Source organism: Symphodus melops, assembly GCF_947650265.1.
Source record: "Symphodus melops genome assembly, chromosome: 12".
NCBI classification, from domain to species: domain Eukaryota; kingdom Metazoa; phylum Chordata; class Actinopteri; order Labriformes; family Labridae; genus Symphodus; species Symphodus melops.
This window is the reverse complement of record NC_136702.1, coordinates 4,965,899-4,985,402: the sequence shown is the minus strand read 5'-3', so window position 1 is coordinate 4,985,402 and position 19,504 is coordinate 4,965,899. Positions and strand designations below refer to the sequence as shown.

At 39.0% G+C, this 19,504-nt stretch overlaps 1 protein-coding gene across 2 annotated transcripts in view; it reads left to right on the top strand.

Moving 5' to 3' along the window:
- The window catches only part of itgbl1 (integrin, beta-like 1), a 42,032-nt gene that overhangs the window by 16,147 nt on the left and 6,381 nt on the right, over positions 1-19,504 (top strand). The window contains exons 4-9 of one of the 2 annotated variants that reach the window (XR_013780239.1): positions 38-160; positions 843-983; positions 4,221-4,361; positions 5,070-5,216; positions 12,925-13,041; positions 18,906-19,075. Coding sequence is in view for 1 of the 2 variants with exons in the window: in XM_079357228.1 (XP_079213354.1) it covers positions 38-160; positions 843-983; positions 4,221-4,361; positions 5,070-5,216; positions 12,925-13,041; positions 18,929-19,075 (816 nt within the window). In the remaining variant the exon portion in view is untranslated. The remainder of the gene's footprint in view (positions 1-37; positions 161-842; positions 984-4,220; positions 4,362-5,069; positions 5,217-12,924; positions 13,042-18,905; positions 19,076-19,504) is intronic. The other variant, XM_079357228.1, reaches the window with a different exon arrangement.

The following is a 19,504-nucleotide window of genomic DNA, read 5'->3' as shown; positions in this document are numbered from 1 at the left end:
TAGCTCAAACCATTACTAAAAGTGATATCTTTTACAGGCACCTGCCAGTGTGGCAGCTGTATGTGTAACAACGAGGACAGCAGGGGTCTGGTGACGGGACGTTTCTGTGAGTGTGATGACAGCGAGTGCCTGGACGAAGACAACGGAGAGGTGTGTGGAGGTATGCCCCCCCAAAAAAGGCTTTGAATGAGCATTCTGCATTTTTGAGATCACCGATCAGCTCTACAGAACTGGATGTCTTTTTAGGTCAAAGTCTGCTGGAAGTTAATTCCTGTTGTTTCTTGCTTACTGCATTAGCCTGTGTTATTGCCTAAGCATAATTATACCTGTTCCCCACCGCATCTACACAACAGGTTGCACTGGTGCCTAATTGACAATGTTAATTACGGTTGCTGCTTTAAAAAATATACAATTAAGTTAACCTCTTAGGCCTTTTGTTTGGCTCAGAGTGAGAGAGAAACGATTAAAGCACTTTAACATATTATACCATTCTTATGACTGGATTGAATTCTTGATTCTGATAGGCCAACTCCACAATGGTCTGCATTGATGTCATTGTTTTGATTTGATTTTCGGTCTTTTTGTTTTATTGCTACATTGTTTTTTATTTTCGTAGTTTTTATTGGGTTATTTAGGAATTTTGTGTTTTTCAATATTTTTCGAATAACATTTATTGTGTTTTTCCTTGTAAGTAAGTTAGCATTGCCTTATTTTTCCATCTTTTAAAAGAATTGTCCACATCAAATCATAAACCATTGTTATTGCAGTTCAGGAGTTCAATTGTTCAATTTTCAGTCTACAGCAATGACAGCTGTTGCACATGCTTTCTGATCTGCTTACAGGCCACGGCCAGTGCTACTGTGGAAACTGTTACTGTGCTGCTGGTTGGCATGGAGACAAATGTGAATTCCTGTGTGACATCAGCCCATGGGAAAGCAAGCGGAGGTGCACATCTCCAGATGGCAAAATCTGCAGCAACAGAGGTCTGTTTACCTGTTTCACAGCCAGCATATAATACAGGTTATGTCTGGTACATATTTTAAATTGTTAGGCCTTGATTATTGTTTGTGATAATATTGCATGTTGTCAACTGAGCTGTCCATTATCTGAAATGCAGCCAACATACACAATATTACATAAAAATACAACCAAAATATAACAAATAGGTAGAGCAGGCTGTTTGTGAAATCCGCTTTTAGATTTGGATGTTTTTAACCAATGACTGACGAAGCAAAAATTATACCATAATAATAAGTGAACAGGAAACAACAGTGACAAATAGTGGACATTTAAATGAAATAAAAATTTGGTGGGCCTTCATCATTTTTGCATGGATGACAAGAAGACCCACGTTCATCGTGACATCTGTCAAACCACAATATAAAAGATTTATCCTTGAGATTCACCTTGGACACTGCAAATGGGGGGAAAAAAAGTAGATAAATGGAAAAAAAGATAAATGCAGGGTATATAGTCTGAGTTGATAAATTCTTATTTAAATTCCACTGATAGTCATCAGAGCTTGTCTGACAGGCAGTCAGAGAAAGAGTTTCTATACCCAGCTCAAGTGGACCTGAGGGATTTCAGTAAACCTCTCTAAAATTAATTACACTGGACTGGCTGGCTAAGTGGTATAGGGTGGGCTTAAAGGTATAGCTACACGCACCCAGTCCCATGATTTATGGTTAAGTGCACAGCTGAAACAGCATGAACATCCATCCACTGTGCTCATGCTGCAGCATCCTTTTGTACACCTCTTCAGGATAGAGAAGGTTAACAAAGGCCAGTGGATCCCATGAAGAGAAGGAGAAAAGAACAAAGATGCTTTGACTGTAATGAAAAAGGAATTCATATCAGTTGGAGAAATGTACTGTAGGTTTTTTCTTACAAATTACCTTAAACCAAAATTGGTCTGCTTTTGTTACAAGTTCTTTACGCTTGTTCTTTAAAGTGGATGAACCCTTATCATTCAAATTCTTACTTTTTCTTAAAGATAATTTTTCTTACCTCAACTTTGATAGCTATGATTTAACTTTGTTAAGTCCGAAACGTAACTGTTTTTGTAAAAACAACAGCTTATACAAGATATCACAGTTTCCTGAGACAACTGCAACAAAATCTTCAATGAATAAATCAAATGTGCTCTTCAGTTGCATGTAATACATTTTAGTTCTGTCTTTTTCAGGCCCTGTATCCACAAAAGGGCCTATTTTTAATACAAAATCTAGAAATTTAGCATTCATTCATTGCTCAGCTAAGCACAAAAACGCCCTTGCATCCCCCACGTCCAGAGGCTATAGTCCTCGTTTCAGTGGCTGTGGCCAATGGTCTAATCCAGTGAGGGCAAAAATGGCCCTCTTAACTTAACTTGTATCAACTTTGTCACCAACAGAACAGAACAGATTTTCTTTTTGCAGATTTTTTCATACAGAGATTTGTTTTTCAAGAGTACTCTTATCAGTTTGAGAGCTAAAGCTAATTAAATTACACTTTACCCTTCCATCGTTTGAGTAAATTGTTGTGAATAAATGCAAATATTAAACACACAACGATATTTAAAACAGACTTAACAGGGACTGCCAAGGTTAGCATACGTGCCTCTATCTCATGCATGTGTGTTATGTGACTGTTTTAGAACTTACAAATATGTTACCTTCTAAAAGAGACTCCTCAGTCTCTTTTATTTTTTTGTCAGCTGACTTTAAATATTTAATTAAAAAAAAAAAAAACAACAACGAGAGGTCAGCATTCAGAAAAGACGATAACGTGACTTAAAAAAACTGACCAAGCTGTCGCATGTGAATCTTTGGTGGTAAGAAATGTCTGCATTACGTCATATAAATTCAATAACTGAGGAAATTGTGAAAATACAATGCTGCTGCAGTCGTTTCAAAACAACTCTTGTTTAAACATTACCCTTATTGTAGCCATAGATGAATATTAAACCCTTCTATATATTTTGTTGCCTTTCCCCTAGTTTATTGCATGCACCAATTTATGCAAACATCTTGTCATAGTGCATTATTCACACACTCTGTACAGATCTGAGAAGTGACAAATGCTGGCTCTGATTATAATTGCAACAACTCCCAATTCCCATCCCTATATATGTTCCATATGTAACCATTATGCTCTGAATTAATCCTCTTGAAAGCATTGTGGAGATAATTCCCGTTGATTATATCATGAGATGGATCGAGGAACATGGTAACATAAAGAGGCTGGATTTGCTTTTATTTCCCAGTATAGTTATGGGTAAGTTAAGTGCTGTGAATAATAATGGAAATATCCTCCTTTCTCCCTCTCTCTTACTTTTCTCAACAGTCACCTTTATCCCCTGTTCTGCTCACACTGTGACATGAATGAGTGAATGATTTGACTGACAATACCCACCAGATTATTCTCTTTCATTCCAACAAACTGTCAACCCCCTCCGCCTGTTAGCTCACCTAGCCTCCTTGGTGGAGCTAATAATAAACCAACCGGCGTGCTGTCAGAATGATAACAGCCACATGATGCTGGAGGCTAAATATATGCATTTATATATGATTTTGTTGAGCAAAACAATTTAAATCTGAGATAATAAGGTCGAAAGAGAAACCCTTTTTGTGTGGAAGTAGTGCAGGAAAACAGGAAATTGGTCAAAAACTGTATTTGGAAAATGAATGTATTTAAAACAAGACACTGATTTTATAGATTTTGTTTTAAAAGTAACAAGTAAAAGTGATGTATCTGCTCTGGTGACAGTAAAGTGGATTGCTCTATAATCCCAAACTCCGGGATTACGAGTGGTGAGCACTGAATTGAGGGCCAGGGGCCAGACGTGCCAGCCACTGCCCATAGGCTTGCCAGCTGGCCTGGCTCCCCCGGGGTTCCCCTGTGTTCTGTCGCTTCTGATAAGACAAAATGGGTTTTCCACTGGCTGCTGCTCAGCTGATGCAACGCCTAAGACGTTAAACAAAGAGACAGATAGACAGGTAGATAGATAAAAAGAAGAAAAATGAGATCGAAAGTGAAGGAATATCCCTCCTGAGGGGACAGGATTTGTTAAAGTAGAAAAAATTACTCACACCCCGCCCACGTACTGTATGTGTAAGCAGCATCACCCTGATTTTCACGTCACTGTCAATTAGCTGCTTTTTTGCTTTGTTTTCTGTATTGTAATGCTGGAGCACATGAAATAGAGAATTAATACAATGAGAATCTTTTTTTGCTGTTAGGTACCTGTGTGTGTGGGGAGTGTAACTGCCATGATGTAGATCCCTCAGGCGACTGGGGAGATATTCATGGAGACACATGCGAGTGTGATGAGAGAAACTGTCATGCAACCTACGACCGATACACAGATGACTTCTGCTCAGGTAAGCATACTGATGTACTATACTTAAGAAATCTGAAACCTGTTTAAAATGCATCTCTTGCTGATGGTTGGGCGAAATGGAGGAGAAAAGTCTAGTTAGCTTCTTCGAACCCTGTTATGAAGGTTGGATCAGACGCCTGGTTCGAGTTTCTGAGCGCATATTCATATTATTAAAGCATAGCATTTTGAATGCATATTAACCTTCACACTTAACTTAATGTAGTCTAGCCTACTTTTGGCTTTTTACAAAGCCAAAATTGTCTTGTAAGAAACCTTACAACAGTGCAACTTTCAATATAAGTCAAAAAATAAACCAGGGAGAAGAAGGGATGACCTTTTCATGGTCTCTCTAAAGAATTAATGACCAAAATATGATGGATGCTTCAACTGTATCCACTGTTGGTTAAAATGAAGATTTATGCACCAGTAGGATACTTTCATACTAATAGCATTTATTTGGCAAACCTGCTAATACAGATTTGCCTTGTAATGCTCCTTATTTGACTTCCTCCCATCCTCTCCTTTACATACTAGCCTCCCATTTTCCTTATTCTCTCCTCCACAAGCATTCCAACTCTCTACTCTGCGAGATGTGTCCACTTTATTTTTTTCCTCTCAGTACACTTAATCTGAAATTTCCTTGTACATTGCCTTCACTTTGTCTCACCTCTTTGCTTCCCTCACCTCTTCCCCTCTCTCCTCTCGACAGGTCAGGGCCAGTGTAATTGTGGCAGGTGTGACTGCAAGGACGGATGGGCCGGGAAGAAGTGCGAGCATCCTCTGTCCTGCTCCCTGTCTCTGGAGAGCAGTCTGAAGAAGTGTCGCGGAACGTCCAATTTGCCCTGCTTTGGACGAGGTACCTGCTCTTCCCATTCCCATCTGTTGCCATGGCTACTGAGGCAGGCCAGCACTCTGTCCTCACCTCTTGGTGTAAAATTGGCCATTTTCAGCCTTTCACATCTCTTAATCCATCCTTAAGAGGGCTGTAAAGACGCCAGGGTGCCCAGGAATCAACAAGATAGGATCTTTAAACAAACCCTGGACATAAAGCAAACTGTGCTATACCTATATTCTACAAATGGTTATGATTTTATAACTTGTAAATGTGTTGTATTTGGTCAGGTCAGCTCATTCATAGGCATATCTGCATGTTTATGAGCCTGTATGAGATTTAGGTGTCCTGTTTGCCTGAAACAACGTAAGCAGACGCTGGAACTGCTCTCTCAATAGAACAAGCGGCTGGTCGATATGTCTAGATTTATTACAGTGCACTGTATGCTTCATTAGTGGCCCTTCTGTACAGGAGAAGCTTGTTTTCTTGGCACCTTCAAATGTTAGTTCTGGTACTAATAATGGATTTAGATACTGAGGAAACCGATACTGACAAAAAAAAAAAAGTCTGGCCTGTGCTTCCATTGCTTTGTTCGAGACATTCATCTTGAGCCGACTGATTGATGACTGCGAGGAGAAAGTGGGCGCATAGATACATTATGGAAACAGCGCTGCAAATTGTAGCTTTAGAAATCCAATAGCTAGAGGCTGTCTTTGTGTTTTTCTCTACAGAATAAGAAATTTACTGTACACAATGGAAATATTTTAATTTTAAAAACTCAATGACTGAGAGGTCACTCTTGAGTTTAGTGAGAATGGACATAAGATTCAGATTAAGGTCCTCAATGCTGATTAGTACACAAAGATTATATCACCTGTCTGTCTGTCTGTCTGTCTGTCTGTCTGTCTGTCTGTCTGTCTGTCTGTCTGTCTGTCTGTCTGTCTGTCTGTCTGTCTGTCTGTCCGTCCGTCCGTCCGTCCGTCCGTCCGTCCGTCCGTCCGTCCGTCCGTCCGTCCGTCCGTCCGTCCGTCCGTCCGTCCGTCCGTCCGTCATAGTCTCTGAAAGGAAAGCTACACAACCGTGGAAAGCTTTAACCAAACATAAAACACATTCAAGACATATGACCTATAGATTGATTAGATGTACATGGCATCAAGGATAAGAAATTAGAATAAATTAGTAATAGTTTAAACAAGCATTGTTGTCGTGAGACTTAGGCTTAACATTAATAGCTCTAGATTTATTTTATTTTTTTATTTTTTCATTTTGGAACTAAAAAGTGCAGACAGTGCAGAAGTCTAGCAGTCAGGAATAAATGGAAACTGTTGAAAGAAAAGGACTTTCTACAATTTCTGAAGGTGATTCTTCCAAAGAATTGTGAGACAACAGTAAAGGCAGAACAAATTACATTTGCCAAGTAGCTAGCTTTCCAATATCCACAGCGAACAAAGGACAATGCTCACGTTAACATTGTTCCTAGACTGACACCTTGCATTGTTCTTCAATACACTATAGCCATTTATTAATAAGATAAATTGTCTCGTAGTTATGCAGTACACAATTCCTTAGAGGTATTGCTTGTACCTTGTGCTCTGCACTGATGCAGCAGCCCTAATCTATCAGCTCTACTGCTCTGTACGGACCATTGTTTAGTGTCTTGCACAGAAGGATTAGAAGACAAGAAGAAAAGGTACAGTAAAGCCTGCTTTATTCAGGCAGTCTCACAGTGATTCGACTTAATAATATAATCTGCAGTGGGCGATAAAAGAGGAAGCACAACCTGCTCGGTCTTTGGGCTGTGCAGATTTATAAGGGGTTAATGTGAGGCATTGATTTCCTGTTTCATTTGACTGTGGGGGAAGTCTCTGGGGAATCCACAGCATTTAAGTCGCTGCTTTGTTCAAAATGAAAAGAGAGGATATGTGGACTGTAGCCTACTGTAGGCAATGTTAGTGGACAAAGACATCCTTCAAACTGATGGAAGTAAAGCTTCTGATCTGACAGGACACCTTAAACACGTGGGTCAGAGGTGCTTCTATGGTAATGCCTTAACAAATCAAAATGACCATGAGCAAGCAATACTGCAAATAGCAATAGGTCTCCAATACACAAGACTAATATACAATACAGTAGAAATGACAGAAAGCTATTTACCACATAACCACATGGTATGATATGTGACACCAAACTATTGGATAATTGGACAAGATATGACAATACCATTCGATATTATAAGATACGATACATCATCATAAGACAGGGATGAAAAGAGTTGAGAAAACTATGATGATAAGATATGACAAAAAGCCACATGATAGGTTACAATAAGATCTAATATAGTTGGATACAATATGATATGAAAATTTCAACAGGATATAAGATGTAAGATAGGATGTGATCTGATACCAAATGATACGATGATACAGTGCTTCGTTACAAAACTACATGTTGTGTAACATATGGTGTTGTATAAGACGATACGATAAACTAAACCCTATAATAGGATAGTATTTAAATGAGACACTGTAATACAGTACAATATGATATGACACTTCCAATACCATATGATACAAAACTACAGGATGCAACACAGGAGGATACAAAAGGAAATAATGACAACAATCTAAAATCAAAGACCGCATATGACATTTAAGTCATAGCTTAAAAGCTTCCTCTGAATGCAAAAAGAGTGTCTGAAATGAAATGAGAAAAAGACTCTCACTTCTCACTTGATGAACTGGATAAAGATTTTCTTAATGTGTTTCTGGTCTTAATCAATAGTTCCTTATTTTCTTTAATACAGCGTGAAGCTAATTGTTTAAACAATGCCCTTCTTTAGATTCAAATCAAAGGAGAAGCAGGGTATGCAGCAGCTTTTTAACTAACAACAAATATATATATATACTGTATATATCCACCCTTTTGTTCATATCTGGTAACTTTGGGTCTAAAAAAAAAAAAGATGGCTATGGTCAAAAATCTTAGTGGGACAATTTCACTTCTTCTATATAGTCTATGAATTCACCACTATTATCCTCCAACCCTGTAAAAGTAAAAGTGTGTCCATTCACACCTGATTGTTTTGGATGCTGTCTCTGTACACGTGTTGTTTATTCACTTAAGGCCTTTTTGCCACTGGATGCCCAGTTGGTTTAGTGTTTTGGATGATTGTGATGGCTGGAAACAATTGATTGTAACAGGGTTTGATGCAACGCTTTCATAGCTTGAATAGGATGTGAATGAAAAAAAAAAAGAAGGGACAGAGAGAAGGTCTATGAGAGCTACAATGAAAGGAGACAGGATGCAGGGTGTGAGAGAGAGAGAAAGTGAAGGAGACAGACGAAGAAAATCACTTAGGCATGGATGAATGCGGCTGGTACAGATGGCAGCTTGAGCGGAAAAGCCTTGAAATTTGAAACAGCAGCTTGGAAGCTTTTCTTCCTGAGAGGTGGAGGCAAGTCGCTGGTGGATAGCACATTCTTTGTACCGTGGTATTTCCTCAAGGAAACACCTGCTTTCAACATCTTTCTGCTGATTCTTGGGATTCCTATCTCTGTTTTCTGCAGCGTGGCCTGTAGTAGACATTAACTATGTGTGCAATTTTTAATATTAATGACAAATTCAGACTCCTCTTTTACATGAATGTAGTCCAATATCTAACATTAAAGGGACAGTCAAGTTGTTTATTGTGCTGCTATTAACTTAAAAGGGGCTAATTAAAAAAAAAAAGTTAAATTAAACAGTAGAGGGAGGAAATTGTGACTTGTTTGGTGTGGGTTGAAGGCCCATTACATTTGTATTATATAGGATCCTTAGCTTGCAAAAAGATTTGTCTGAGTCAAGCAGTACAAAGGGTGCCAACAAGTCTTTAAGAGTTGATTAAATCTCTAAGATTTGATTAAATGCTTTAAAAATAGGAGATGAACTGCTGCATGCTTTGCAAACTCACTCTGTAATTACACAATCAGAAAATGCGCTAAAACTATTATAAGGGGTTTTCTGTTTTTCTGTATTTGAGTTTAATTTATTCACCCTCAGTATCTCTAAATGTAGTTCACAGGGTAAAAGACATGACAAATATTCCAAGGTAAAGTATGTTTGGCATACATTTGGCTCAATAGATAGGAGACCTGTAAGCGTTTAGAATTAGAGGATTGTGTTTTTGTTTGTTTCACTACTCTACCCACAATGCTTCTTGAATAATGAATAATGGTCACTGACCCTCCTGTGAACTCACAAACCCACAGTCCGCACACCCACATGCTTTCTCTTGGGGGAGGGGATAACCCTGATGACATTACAGTTTTTAGACTGAGTCAACTTAACCCTGTAAATGTTTTCGAATATTTCATTTGTAGAGTGTAGTTCACCAACAGTTTGTGAAAGTCTCTGGGATTACTTACTTCATTTTAGGACTTGAACCTGCTCTAAAGCAATGTGTGTTACAGACTACATCCACCCTGAGGAAAATCTAATCTTTATTCTTTCCTTAAATAGAGTAATAACTGCTTCTCATTCAGGGAAAAGTGTCCTTTATTTTGTGTGTAAGTATCACGATAATGGAATGCTTCCATTCACACCAAAGCATGGAGGGAGCTGTCAAAAGACTGGACACATTCAGTTGGCTGTAGTTATGAACAAATTCCAGCTGTCATACAATTGACAATGAAATCAGGTAAAAAACAAAAAGGCAAAACTTTGGAGATAACAAGACTGCATGAGCGGTTTTCAAACAGCCAACTTTATGTGTTAGTTGGGAAGTGTCCTAGTGTGATTTCTTCTCTGTGCAGTGATTATAATGAGGGTTTAGACTCGACCAAAATCGTTTTTAATCGAGGCAACGAACTTTGTTTTTATGCGGCAGAAGGATAACAGGCTGCAATGCGAGATCCGTTGTATTCACTTTGCCTGTGTTTCAGTTTCACAGCTCTTTGGTGAGAGGAGTGTCGCATCTGTGGTTATATTTTTGCAGATAAGCCAAATCAGTCAAATGTTGGCACTGGTTTTGGCATGAAAATGGCATTAGCACTGGGTTCAGACTGAGCACCTTTGTCAAAGTGTGACGAATGAGACTGAGTCTTCTTGGGCATTTGATTGTAATTGGGTAATCAATGATGCAATTCTATGATGTTTTGTATTGGTTGATTTTTGAAGCATCTATTGCATATAAGGACATCATTTCATCATGCAGTTTCCCCTTGGGAAAGCTTTCTCGGACGCCGGCCCTTTAAGAAACTGTCTGCTGCTTTTAAGAGGAATGAGAGGAGCTCACTTGATTGACCATTATTCAAGCTTACCCTAGCCCTCCATGATTAACTATTCATCTATTTAACAATGCCTTTTTGCTCCCCTTGCCCTTTTTCCAGTTAGAACTGGAGTGAAACATGAGTGAACATGCTCTTATTCTCAGCCAAAATGATAAAATAAAAGGGCTTAACCTTCGTCTGCCCCCTGTTTTTACACGCAGATTTGTCTCCAGCTTTATCAAAATAGATCCAGAATGTCTCAGTCTACTGTTGCAAATTTGTCATTAAGGTGTTGTTCACCTCAGACAGGGTGACAAATTTAACTTCAACACACACCAGCACAGATGCACTCACTGGTGTAGACGGCTTGACGACCACAGCGATAATCGATAAGGCACGGTGTTATGACATCACCAGTTGCTAGGGTAACTGAGTCCCCAGAGCAGATGGTGGTATGCCATATGTGTAGCAGGAAGAGAGGTTCCTAGAAGGAGAAAGTGTGTGTGTGTGTGTGTGTGTGTGTGTGTTTGTGTGTGTGTGTGTGTGTGTGTGTGTGAGTGTGTGTGGTCATAAAACTGACAGTGATGTGACATGAGCAGGACATTAGATGACGCTGTCTTGTAAATTCACATCCGGCACTATTTATTGCTTCTAATTCCACTCCATGAGTCATAAAAAGATGAAGGCAGGTGCACACATATGGATATGTTTTAGGTGTTATTTGGTGGCACTAAACAAATAAATGTGCCCATACAGGCCTACAAACAGGGGAAGCACTCAGAGTGAATAATGATTGTGCAAAAAGGGAGATACCCAGCTCTATAAAAACTAAAGAGCGATCGAGACGTTCAGTATGCTGCATTTTAACCATCTGTCTTCACTGAGCTGGGAAATTCCCTTTGTGCAATTATTTTTCATGGCATGCAGCTCACCTGTTTGCAACCCTTCAGGGTGTCTGCTGTGCCACTGGAGACTAACTTTTTTTAAACAATAACTACAAAGAGCACACGAGGCAAAACTGCATTCAATGATAACACTTTCTTTTTTTTTTAATTTTCTTCCACCTGCTACTGTGTAAAATTAGTCAAAATACCTTTGACAACAAACACTGATGTATTGCACATGTGAGATCATTTGTCAACAGCGATGTCAATCATGGAGTAAACTTGATCTCTTTGTCACAGCAATTAACTAACTTAATCTAAACTCCTCAGGTGTGAGAAAAGTTTTTTAATATGATAAAGTTAAGTGCTTACTTACGCTAAAGGAGACATTAGATGACCTGGTGAGGGAAGGTGTGTGTGTGGGGGGGGGGGGGGGTGTAGAGCACAGAGGGAATGCTACTTTCTTAATCAATCTACTTAAAAGTAAAACTACCAACACTGCCTTTAATGTCATATTTCTGTATTTCTTTTAGATCTTTTTACATTTTTCACATCTTCATATTTAATCTGTACTTTGATTTTGAAGGGTTTGCTTTAGTGTTCTATTTTCCCTTTGTTATTGTGGTTTTGATGTTGCTTTAAGAAAAAGCTAAAGACCCAGCTCTGTCATGACGACCTCCGCCTCTAATGAGATTGCTGAGACAGTGCTTAAAGCTGCTTGTTTGCACTTACTGACGTTGTTTCCTCTTTTCTAGATCGTACATGTCTTTGGATTAAAGCATCTGCTCAGTGAATTGTAGAATTCTCTGAAGCACTTTGAATTGCCTCGTTGCTGAAATGTGCGATATAAATAAACTTGACTTGAGGATCTGAAAAATCCTGTAGTGTGAGGCGGACACTGCAGGAGGTTAAACTTGCTCACATTTCGCCCCTCATTAACAACAGTACTGATGTATAATAGAGTAACATCAGCTGAGTTATCATTAGAACATGTGATTAAAAAAAATATATATAATATATGTGAACGAAAATCTGCTTTAAAATGAACAATAAAGAGACAGAATTGCAATTAAGAAGACACTTCTCCATCTATTTCATTCAACATGTGTTTCTGGACTCAGCTCTGCTTCTGATTAACATAACTCTGAGCATCCTGCCGAAATGATCAATGAGCAGAGATGCTGCACACCTCCAATGATAGTTCAGAATAGATGATGTTTTTCTAATGAGTTCCACCATTAGCCAGCGTGTTCACTCAGTGAGTTCCCCTGTGGCCTCCTTCACTGGCAGCTCGCTGATTGAAGTGGGAGCGCAACATCTTGAGGTGTGTGTAAGTGTGTTTCCCCCATGTGAGTGTTTATTAGAGTGAGTGATTTACATATAAGATTTCCCCCCATGTGGCTGGAGGGAGTGTTGTCAGGCAGACTGAGTCGAGTTTATCTACTGTATGCATACGTATGAGTGAATTACTGACTGAATGAATACCTGAAACACTTCAGCAGAGAAATGATTGTTCAAGTGAAAAAAAGCTCTTTAAACCAAACTACTTCTCACATGTTCAAAAATCGAATCAAATAAAAAAAATGTTTTTTGTTTGTGCAGGTCAGTGTCAGTGTGGACAGTGTACCTGCCACCCACCGGGGGACAACCGAGTTCACGGCAAAAACTGTGAATGTGACGACCGGCAGTGTGAGAACATCAGTGGAGAGGTCTGTGGAGGTGAGAACACACACATACAGTATATACGACTACGCACGTACAGTATACTAACACATTTCATTGAAAGTATGAAAGAAGGCAGAGGTACCAAGGTACATGAAAAGTGAAAGGCAAGAAGAGGTCAATACGGACACATTGTGGCTTTCATGACCCTGATCCTGAAACGTGTGTTTTTTATTAATAATTAATAAAGTTGATCTTTATATGACAGGTGTTGCTGGAGCTTTTTGACCAAATCCTAAAAGGTCTGAAGGATTACTGCTGTAAAGAAATGGTATAGACCTACACTCCTGATGTAAAATTATTTTTGATATAGTTCACTATTGTCACTTTTTGTTGTTGAAAAAAATATACGTCTTTGAGTGCTTGATTTAAGTTTTTGGGGCTGAAAGAAATCAAAATGAATATTCTTAATTTCTGGACAGCTTCCTCCTGGCCTTTTTCCTCCATCACACCTGTCAGTGTTACATCACTAACTTTTATGGTATTACCTAATAATAATATCAATCACTTTTTTTTCAGCTTGACCTCTCCTATTTAAGTCATGGACCAATAAGCCAAAAGAAGATGTTTTTAAACCTCTAACAAACCACTGTCTCTTTTTCTGACTAAGTAAGTAAGTAAGTAACGTTTATTTATAGAGCACCTTCCACAGATCACAAGGATCACAAAGTGCTTTACGACAATAAAAGGTGATTAACAGTTAAAAACAGAGACAGCAAAAACAAACATACAATAGGTAAAATAGATAAAAGAGTTGAATAAAACAGCTACTGGTCAACCAAAAGCCTGTCTGAGTAAAAGTGTTTTTAATTGCCTCATGAAAATTTCACAGGAGTCTTCCGATCTCAAACTTAGAGGAAGCGCATTCCACAGCTTCGGTGCGAGAAAACGTGAAATGACTAACACATTTTCAAATAATTAAATAAAATCTCTCAAATATGCACCAAACACATAAATTATCTTGGCATTCTTGTTCAAGCAGTTCCCATGGAAAAGAAATGTGCCAGGTCTGGGTCTTGGATATGCAAATGCCCTCACGTTAAGCCCAGTGTAATTGACATTTTCCTCCCTTAAACAAGACTGAGTGCATACATTATTAAAATGAGAAATTATCTACAATTTGCAAGACGTATTTCTTTGAGAAACCTCAAATAACAGAGGTTCAATAAATGTTACCAGCACTGCTAATCAAAGCAAAATGTTACAATTTACACTGTTTTATTAGAACTCCGCTGATACAATTGTATGCTTTATTATGCTTGATTGCTATGGCCCTAATGTCTTCCTGTACATAGCTGTTTTTAATGAGGATCATGGGTACCATGGCATCATTAAGTACAAGCCTAACTGTGGCAGGGAAAGCAGGAATTCATTAAAACAGTAGAAGTATGATAATAACCTGTCATTTAAATTTGATGTTATAATATTATTTTTTAAATTAAAAAAAAAAAAAAAGATTTGTGAATAATTTAAAAAAAATCCCAATTGAGAAAATGCTCCTGTAACTCCGCCCACTTCACTTCTCTACTTGAGAAGTTTCTCTACTCAACCTCTAGTACACCACGACACATTCAGAACCATCTCCCAATTGTTGCACAGGAAACGACACACATTCAGCACAGCAAGTGTGCACACATACACTCACCCACTTTGAGATGATGCCAGGAGCAGACGCTGAATCTGGCGATCAATACAGTGTGATCCTATCTGCTGGCTCTTTGATATCCACAGGCACAACCCTCTAAAACCCTTCGGCTGAATTCGAGAGAAATTGCTCTGAGCCTTTGAAGTTTCTGTTTGAGGTCTTGAGAAGTCCGCGCCCGTAATTGGAGCCATTTAGGCATAAACCGGTGTAATGGATAGATTGCACTGAAAACATTAGAGGCTGAATGGGAATTGATATTTGAGTTTGCAGCTGCAGGAAGATGAGAAATTGGAAATGAGGCGAACATAAATGTCATTGTAAAAGCTATTTTAGCAAAAAAAATAAGGCTTTATGTTACTCCACACCTGTTACATGTTTTTATTTCAGTATTGCTAAATGGCTTCCCCTGTTTAGTTTCAGCATAAATGAAAACCTGTATTGAATCTACTGGCTGCACATTCACATTCTTAAATCCATTTTGTCTGTTTTTATTTGACTTGTGCAAAAGTGATAAAAAATAATAATATAATAATAATAAAGTAAAAATAATGCAAATGTCCAAAATATCTCTTAAAGTCTATGTAACTTTCCCCCCTTGGGCTGGAAGAAACCAGGTAGTGACTTGTTGTATTTGTTCGTTTTGCTCAGAGACACTTGTTGCTCAACCTGTTTGTCTTATTTAATACATTGGTGCCATATCTGTCCATTCCTTTGACCCAGCTCATGTGCAGGTCATTGCAAGTGTATTCCTTTTGATTATGGCTTCCTAACGTTGTTCTGGACGTCTGTTCCACTTTTGCATCTGTGGTGCATTGCAGCATCTTATAAATGTCTGCTTTAAAAGGGAGATGCAGTATTTATGTGAATGGATTACTGGGACTCATTGTGTGCTTGGCTGTCCAGAGACAATTCTCCATGACTGCGTCTGTTCACAGACACACACAAACAAACACAAATAGTGACTTCCTGTCAAGTTGACAATTAAGTCTGTGTCCTCGGAGAGAAAAGTGGTGGTCAAACAAAACTGAGCAATATGGTGAGGGGGCTCTGAAACAGCACCCACTCCAGGGTGTGGTGCTTTCAGCCATCCTCGGCCTCCTGATGGAGAACTGAGAAAAAAAAAACACACAGGGTGCATGCATAACATTTGAACCAACAGACTTTCAATGGGCTCAATCCACACCTGACTTAAATTACTTTACTCCAAGGAAAGGGGGGAAAATAGCAAACTCTTCATTCTTCCTACTGAAATTAAAGTTAATTTTCTCATCCTGTTTTTTCCCTTTGGTGCAATGAAAGTGCAGTTAGCGGATATGGAATTAACGGAAGAGATGCTGATAGTTCATATGTTAATTATTAGGATTGGAATCATAAGCATACTGTAAGTGGTCATCTGAGGGGTTAAAAAGCCATTGCCTTGTTTATAAAGATGTGAAACTTTCATTGAAATATGTTGAGCACCAGATTTTGGTTTTCAAGAAGCTGCAATAACTCTTTGATTTGGTGTTCCTGTCTTTTTATCCAAACAAAGGTCCTTTTGCATCTCGTCAATCACACGGTGCAGCCACGTCCCTTCGAGCTACCTGACATTATCTTTTATTTAACTTCATATAAGATCAAATTTACACACTGAACTTTACGCTATTGGAGAAAAGATCCTGGTCTGAGGTTCATTTTCTCAACCTCTAACCAAGCGGCAACTTCTGATGTTCAAAAAATGAGGCCAATGCTCAAGTGAAAAAAAAAAACCCTTCAGTTTCTTAAGTGTCAACATGTCAGCCTGAAGACTTTTGAGGAAGTTGAGGGCTGGCTACAAAAGCCAAGGAATCTCCACTAGCTCATACTGAAAAGCCTTTTTTTACAGCAGAAATCAACATGCTTACAGCCTGATACCAAAAAGTGAACTTGTCTTAATAACTTGTTTCTTTACTGGCAACATGTTTTATAGCTGTTAAATTGATTTTGTTAAGCCTGAAAGTAATGCATAAACATATATTGCAAGCAGTGTGGCTGAGAAATGTTATAGTAGTTGACAGGAGACTAATGCAGGAATGTTCCGGACAGTAGTCCTTGTCTTTGCCCCGAACGCTCAGACAGAAATTGCAAAAAAGGCTTTTAGGTATTCAGCAACGTCAGCCTGGATATTGTTGCAGAATGACTCGAAACGCAAGAAGCTGGTGTCCTTAAATGTTGTTCAATCTATAATGAAAGACTTTGAAGCAGATTCTATTGGATGTCTTTCCAAGTGTTTTAGCTTGACTGCCTGAACTACTGACTCCCATTTCTCTTTTAATGCAAATTTGAGTGTTTGTGAATTAAACTTTGTCTCCCTTTATGTCTCTGTCTTTAACTTTGTGTTTTTGATGCTGACCCTCTTGGCCAGTTCTCCCTCAGAAAAGAGGCTCCTAATCTCAGTTTGACCAAGCTGGTTGATAATAATCATGGCCTGAGCTTCAACTCTTTGCCTTCTCCTTGGTTGATCGAAAGAGTCAACATTTCCAATTTGGCCACCACCATTGTTGGGCTTCATAACGCCTCTCCAGAAACCAATGAATGACGCCTCGAACATATAATCCTCCCTTTTGTTGAACTTATTTATCTCTGCCTTCTGGCTATTACAAACAATTTAGAGTTATGGAACTTTCAATGCTTCCCTTTTTAAAGCCATAACATAACTTTCACAGTCAGTAAAAAGTTATTATAATATTCACAGTCAGTATTTCATAGAAAAGATTTTGAATGGAAGATGCCTAAACTTAAACTCTTCAAATTTGAATACAGTAATTATAAAGGTGCTGAAATGGGAGAGAATCTTAATGAATCATCATTTATGTTGTCAGCTTCATTTCAAGTTTTTAAATATTGCATGCATGCATACAGGTTAATCGTCTTTTGTGTTGTCCGACATCTGCTTCAAACTTTCAAAGTTTTTTCGTCCTCAGAGAAGTCAGAATAATACAGGATGCATAAAAAAGATCTGATAGAAATATTTGCGGTGCAGCAACAGTACATCTATAGAGCCACACTTAGATCTTCCCCCTCCCTTAACAGATTTTTTCCTCCCCCTATGACTCACCCTGCTCCAACCTCCCTCTCTCTGTGGCAGTGAACTCTTCACCTCTCACACACCTTCTCCGTATACAGTACACATAATTGCAGGGTTAAATACCAGATTCCCTTCCACTATCCACCCTACACAGACCCTCTCTAAGTGTAATAGCACAATGCACGCTCTCGAAAAGACAGGTGCAGGCTAAGTGAATGAGGGTGAGGTTGCTGTTCCTCCAAAGCAATTAACCGCTCTCGCAGGCTAGCTGATTGAGGCAGCCATGCATGGTCCGCCATAGCTGCCACTCCACTCCAGCCTGAGACAGAAGCTAGCTAACTTTCATTTATAACCTGCCACAAAACCCAACCACACACACACACATCGTCCTTGATACAGCATCCTCCACCTATACTTCTAATTGAAAAAAGTAAGGAAGCAAGGTGAGGTGAATTCAATCATCAACAACTGTTTGACTGAACGATGGAGCCCTGCATCAAAGAGCTTCCAGTGGCATAGTATGGACGGAAACACGCTCCAAACTGGCGTCTGTTATCACGTGAACATAAAGGAAACAATCAGTGGTACATCTGCCTCTGCATGATGTGATTTGTATTGAAGTTATCAACCTGTGAGTAATAAAAGGGTTCTGTTGGAGATGAAGGACATCAGTGAATGAGTCTGTGTGCGTTTGCTTGTTAAAACCACAGTGATGCTTGTCTGGTATCCAAGCGCCCCACTTCCTTTTTCCACCAATTAAACGTCTCTGGTTTCTTTCCTGAGAGTGTTGTGCACGTTTTCCTGTTGCTTTATGTTGTTTTTTCATCTCTCTGTGAAGTGCTGTAAATTTATCACGGACGGGACAAGACCAGTGATGACAGTTCCTTTCATGTCCCCAGGGGAAATACAATAAGCCCGCTGTGTCGCTGTCGTCTTCCTCTGGCTCTGTCTGCTTGTGCTGCCTATTACTGTCAAGGTTCAACGTCTGCACTGTCAACTTTCTCTTGCTTATATTTTTTATTGCCTTCTTTTTTCCTCTCACGTGGCAATCCTCCCCACTTTCGCTCTGCCTAATAACGCTTTCATTATTTATTTTCTCTCTTTTTTTTTTTTTTTTGCTACTTCTTTTCTCATGGCCGTGCATCGTATTCTGTCTCCTTCTAAATAAAGGCCCCTCTGCCCTCCATCGCCAGGTCACGGTTTCTGTTCATGCGGACGCTGCATCTGCCAGGAGGGCTGGTTCGGTAAGCTGTGCCAGTTCACCAGGTCCTGTGACATGAGCGACGCCCAGAGCAAGGAGCTCTGTGAGACATCTGACGGAGTGGTGTGCAGCGGAAAAGGTGACCAGCTGTCTTCTTAATAATGCTGAGTAAAAGTTTACAGAAAGGTCGCTTTTGGAAGGGGTGGAATAAGAATTTCAAAAATGTATGTAATAGGAAATACAAGTCCATCACCGGTGAACATCCTATATTAAAAATATTGCTTAAGTAACAATGTCACTAGTTTTGCAGTACTCTGAATAAATCATGGTCTCAAGAACGCTCCCTATAGACCACTTTTTGCATGTCCAGGTCTCTGTTAAAATATTTATTTTTCAAGTAATATATTCTTATCAGGATCAAGTAAAACTGACTTCCTACTACAAGTAACAAACATGATAATATCAAGTAAATCTTATCTTATTATAATGAAGTTATTGGCATTTATTTAAAAGTTTGTAGAAGGTCATTTTGCCCCCTATTGGAGATGTACATTATTACAGCAAATTA